Raw genomic sequence first — 6000 nt, 5'->3', positions numbered from 1 at the left:
ATGTAATAATTTATAAAATGATTATATTCTGTATATGATTTTATAATTTATAAAAATGTATTATACACAAGAGAAAAATGAGTGAAAAAAACACATTAAAATAATAACAAAGAATTTTATTTAAGGTTGTATCTATGTTGATGCTCAATTCAGTTTCAATTTTATATTAGGTGATAACATATTAAGTTATAAATTGAACACATCAATTAATTTTCAAAACTATTCTTGTTCCAATCCCTACTATTTCTACTAGTTCTATCTCAGTGAATCTATGCTAACCTTAAACTTCGATGCATTAATTTATATATTGTGACATTGCATGATACAGTTTCTTAATTTGTAGATCCCTAGTAGGTTTAGTCCAAACACATACATCACAAAAATCAACGAACAAAAATACTATTTTCCCATATGCACCATCAATGGACTCAGTATTTGACCCTGAGACCACTTAAAAGAATGAGGTATATAATTTATTTAGACTTGTACTCTCCTGATTAAACAATTCCAAACTTATTTTTTATGGTTTATGTTTCATGACTATTATGTTCACCTTAGTTTTTAGATTTGTGAACGATCTACATGTCACTGTTATGTTACCAGTGCTGCTGGGAATAGAGTTCACTTATTTCCTCTCTGGACACAACGACCAATTAAACTTGAAGGGACTCTCATATCCCTGGAGCTAAAATATAGGATAGAGCATTGTATGAATAATAAGCCCTCTATTTAAAGGTACAACCCCCTTTCCATGACTCTACCAACATTACTGGTATCTATACAATCAGCTTTTCCTTGTAAAATCCTTTAGGAATCTCTGGAGAAGAGCCTGAGTCAATTAACAGTGCCTCAGTGACTGAAGACAATATCTATAATAACTGTTACTTCATCTTAAGGACTTTCCTCATTTATGTTCTGATGCTGTTCAAATTATATGCTAATTTCATTCTCAATCTATGGGCAAAGGATAAATGAATAGGAACGTCACTAGGGTTGAAAGCTCAGTAAGTCATTGAATTTATCAACCTATCTTTGGACCAGACTTCCTTCGAAACATGGCACACAGAAAGGCATGGATATCTCTCTGACATTTGGGGAAAAAAGGTAAGTAATGTCTACTGCAGAGAATTACATTACCATGAGGGGAAAAAAATCGCTCAAGATCATCTCACCCACATCCTTGCCTCTGATTGCTTCAGATTAAATAATCAAAGTGTTTGATTTGTTTCCTAGGAATTTTGAAATAAATGCCAAGTGTTTTCAGTGATTCCAAACCTCCTGTTTCATTACACTCTTTATTTTATTTTTTAATTAAAGTATAGCTGACTTACAGTGTTATATTAGCTTCAGGTACAAAGGGAAATGATTCAGTATTTTTTCAGATTATTTGCCATTCTAAGTTATTACAAGATAATGGCTGTAAAGTCCCTTGCTATACAATATATTCTTATTATTTATCTACTTCAAACGAATGTTCATTACATCTTCAAGCAAAAGAAGTCAGTGGAATTTTTAAGCAAAAAAAAAAAAAAAAAAAAAAAAAGAATTAGTAGAATTTTAGGCTTCTTCTGATTAATAGAGGATATAGAAATAAAAAAAGAGTTAAGATGACAGAGGACCAAACATGGTTGTCAAGAAGTGAGTTCATTTTTCTGATAATTTAAAGAGGAACTGATGGATGAGCTGACACTAGTGCCATATAAAATGTGGGGAAGAGTATATGTGAAAAAAAAAAGAAGTAGAAAAAATAAAATACGAGTCCTCCTATTTCCCATGCCTTTTAAACAAACAAATATCTCCCACTAGCCATTGATTTCACTTCCATTTATTGAAAACTATGATCTCAGTACCATGCCAGAAACAAAGAGAAAGTGACTTATAGTTTAATCATTTCATATTACAATATTATAAAATTATAATAAGCATTTACCACCAATAGTAATTTGGTTGCCTGCTTTACCATATACATGACAAGTGGAGATAATGATATATTATCACTACTGACAATTACTGCTAATGATTCATATTATTGATGCTATTAGTGATAACTCACATTAATTAAATGCCTACTATGTTTCAGGCATTGCTCTAAGTTCTATGTGTATGTATTGTCTCATTTGAGCTTCACAACAACTCTCTTACTATCACCAAGAGATTTTCTTTCTTAACGTGGCACAAAAATATTTGCTACCTTACCCACGATCACACACCTCAGAAATAAAATGATGGCAAGTTTTAAGTCCAGAGGCAGTGTTCTTAACAGATACCATTTTTTTTTTTTTTTTTTTGCTTTTTAGGGCATCACCCATTGCATACAGAACTTCCCAGGCTAGGAGTCAAATCAGAGCTATAGATGCTGGCCTACCCCACAGCCACAGCAGTATGGGATCTGAGCCCTACACCACAGCTCACAGCAGCACTTGATCCTTTACCCGTGTCCTCATGGGTCAGGTTCATTACCACTGAACCACCACGGGAACTCCAATAACAGATAACTTTTAGGTATTTATTTATTTTGCTTTTAGGGCTGCGCCTGTGGCATATGGAAGTTCCCAGGCTAGAGGTCTAATCAGAGCTGTAGCCACGGGCCTACACGACAGCAACACAGGATCAGAGCCACATCTGCGACCTATACCACAGCTCACTGAAATGCTTGATCCTTAACCCACTGAGCGAGGCCAGGGATCAATAACTTTTAAAGATGATTATTTTTACATTGCTAAATGGATATTTAATAAAATATTTGTGGTTGTTTTGACTTTTGTTTTTTTAATGATGAGAAAGCTGCATATTTTTTCAATTTTCACTTTTATTTTTTTTTCTCCCTCAAATTTCTTATTCATAACCATTGATCACTTTTTGTTGGATTTTTGGCCTTTCCTCATAAATGCTATGTAATAACTTTAATATTTTAATATAGTAACCATTTTTGCCACAAACACTGCACATTTTTCATTCTATATTTATCTTTTATCTTTGCTTTTTTTGTTTGTTTGGTTGGCATATGGAGATTCCCAGGCTAGGGGTCAAATCAGAGCTGTAGCTGCTGGCCTACACCACTGCCACAGCAATGCCACATCCGAGCCACGTCTGCAACCTACACCACAGCTCACCACAATGCCAGATCTTTAACCCACTGAGCAAGGCCAGGGATCGAACCTGCGTCCTCACGGATCCTAGTCAGATTCATTTCTGCTCTGGGCCATGATGCGAACTCCTATCTTTTATCTTTGTATAAATCTTTTGTCATGTGAAAGTTTAAAATTTACATGTTACAGTCAGAAAAAAGTCAAATCTCATATCCTCTTGTGTTTTTCAACTGAAAGTATATTACTGTTATTTACCAAGGAATAATGTATATCTTCAGCTAAAAACCTAAAATTAAAATCACATGTAATGGAAGCAGTTACAAATATTATAACCACATTCAGCCTCATGTAGACATCCCATGGTCAAATTATACTTCATATATCAGTCTAGTAGCACTCTCTATTTTTATTGTAAATTATATGGTATCAGTCATATCAATGACCTTGGATTTAAACATTCAAAGAAGACTGAAGAAGTTTGATCTACATAACTAAATAACTGATAACTTCCACAGACTGCAAAAAATCGACTTGATTATTTGACTTTGATGTTCCTGTTTTCATTTATAACCACTGTTGTGTTACATGTTGTCATTCTTGCTGTGCTATATGTATATTTGAGGGAAAGCATGGTATAAAAAATAGAATGGGCTTTATATCCTGCCTTTGAGCATTGAACCCACCATTACTGAGTGTGTAAATTATTCTCACTGAGTCACAGTAGAAATAAAATGTAGAGCATACCTGTTTATCAGGATTTTGTTGCGAATTATTTTAGGCACTGAGTAGTGTCAGTCACATGTTAATCGGGCAATGATTAAATGATCAGTTTTACAATTTTCATCAAGATATTTGGAGATACAGGGAGATGTCACCTGTGATCATCACTATAAATCACAAGTAAGTCATATTTTTATTTCCTTGAATCAAACCATCTAATAGTCATGATAGCTCTTTGCAGGAATGTTCATGCATGCATATCATTTAAGAAAAAGAGACAACCAAAAAAAAAAATGAAGATGTCACTAAAACAGTAGATGTGTAGAATCAATTGTAGACCTAGATGAAACTTTTAAAACCACTGCTCAGCATTTTCAGCCCGAATTAAAAGTAATTGATTTAAAAGTAGTATTTAATCTTGAAGTGCTTATTAAGGTAGCTTAGGATGTAAGAAAAAGGTAAGGAATTAAAATGTATTGAGCACTTACAAATGTCCGTGTTTTATGCATAGAAGTCTACATTCGTGGCATTTAAATGTAATGATTTACTTCTTAAAGTCACACATAACTACTAAAACCAGAAGACCTACTTTCTAACCATATGATAAGTATGTTGTATTTTTACAAGGGCTCCACTTAATTTACTATAAATTATATTTACTATGGAATCATTTATTTGATTACAATAAGAGTATCCGATAATTTCTGACTGACAATTTTCCCGTTTTATGCTTTCAGGAATGAAAAGTTAGTGAGTCACCATGAATCGGGCAAACGAGAGCTCCTCAAAAGAGTTTATACTACTTGGCTTCTCAGACAAGCCCTGGCTACAAACGCCCCTTTTGGTGCTCCTATTAGCATCATACGCAACCACCATCTTTGGCAATGTGTCCATCGTGATGGTGTGCATTCTGGATCCCAAGCTTCACACTCCCATGTATTTCTTTCTCACAAACCTCTCCATATTAGATCTCTGTTACACCACGAGCACCGTCCCTCATATGTTGAAAAACATTTGTCAGAACAAAAAGACCATCAGTTATGGTGGCTGTGTGGCCCAGCTCATCATCTTCCTGGCTCTGGGTGCTACGGAGTGTCTCCTCCTGGCTGTTATGTCCTTTGACAGATATGTGGCCATTTGCAGACCCCTCCGCTACGTAGTCATCATGAACCCCTGGTTCTGCTTCAAGATGACAGCCTTCTCCTGGCTCACTGGCTTCAGCAACTCAGTGTTGCAGTCCTCCTTGACCCTTAACATGCCTCGCTGTGGTCATCAGGAAGTGGACCACTTTTTCTGTGAGGTTCCTGCCCTTCTCAAGTTGTCATGTGCTGACACAAAGCCTATTGTCTCCGAGCTCTTTTTCTTCAGTGTGTTAATTCTGCTAATTCCAGTGACATTGATCCTCATCTCCTATGGCTTCATAGCTCAAGCAGTATTGAGAATCAGGTCAGCCGAAGGACGGCGAAAAGCTTTTGGAACGTGTGGGTCTCACATGGTTGTGGTCTCTCTCTTTTTTGGAACAGGCACATACATGTATCTACAACCACCTTCTTCCACTTCTAAGGACTGGGGAAAAATAGTTTCCCTTTTCTATGGGATATTCACACCCATGTTGAACCCTCTCATCTATAGCCTTAGAAATAAAGATATGAAAGAGGCCTTCAAGAGGCTGGAATTATTAACATTTTCTATAAGAAATAAGTGTTCCATTGTGACAACAATCTTCTGAATCTGTCCTTATCCTTGAAAATGATAATAGTCTTTTAATTGATTTTTCATTTTTTCAGGCTCTTATGATTGTATTGAATTCAGCCAAAACTTATAAAACTTGCTTCAGGAAGCAATGCTGAAGACATCTTTTCTTTTGTTAAAAAAAGATTTATTATGATTTATTTACAATGTTCTGTTAATTTCTGTTGTACACCAAAGTGACCCAGTAATACATATGTATACACCCTTTTTCTCACATTATCCTCCACCATATTCCTTTACAGGTGATTAGATATATAGTTCCCTGTGCTATACAGCAGGATCTCATTGCCTGTCCACTCCAAATGCAAGAGTTTTCATCTACTAACCCCAAATTCTCGGTCCATCCCACTCCCTCCCTCCCCCCAGCAAACACGAGTCTGTCCTACATGCCCATGATCTTTTCTGTTTTGTAGATGGATCACTTGTGCCATATTTTAGA

At 35.6% G+C, this 6000-nt stretch overlaps 1 protein-coding gene across 1 annotated transcript; it reads left to right on the top strand.

Annotated features, from left to right (window-relative positions):
- The first annotated feature begins 4569 nt into the window (after positions 1-4569).
- On the top strand, positions 4570-5538 carry LOC146401380 (putative olfactory receptor 2B3). The gene has a single exon (XM_084970488.1). It carries the CDS (start codon positions 4570-4572, stop codon positions 5536-5538), a length of 969 nt encoding a protein of 322 aa, XP_084826614.1.
- Positions 5539-6000: the final 462 nt, after the last annotated feature.

The sequence above is a fragment of the Sus scrofa genome, chromosome 7 (assembly GCF_054392235.1).
Source record: "Sus scrofa isolate SSC_HxYL_T2T_F1_AM1 chromosome 7, Sscrofa_HxYL_maternal_Yorkshire_Landrace_v2.0, whole genome shotgun sequence".
Taxonomy (NCBI): Eukaryota; Metazoa; Chordata; class Mammalia; order Artiodactyla; family Suidae; genus Sus; species Sus scrofa.
Note: the sequence above shows the minus strand (reverse complement) of the source record. Positions and strands in the feature narration are given on the sequence as shown.

What these genes read in the sequence shown, in the direction of transcription:
- LOC146401380 (XM_084970488.1), top strand. Translation starts at nt 4,570, where the DNA reads ATGAATCGGGCAAACGAGAGCTCCTCAAAAGAGTTTATACTACTTGGC.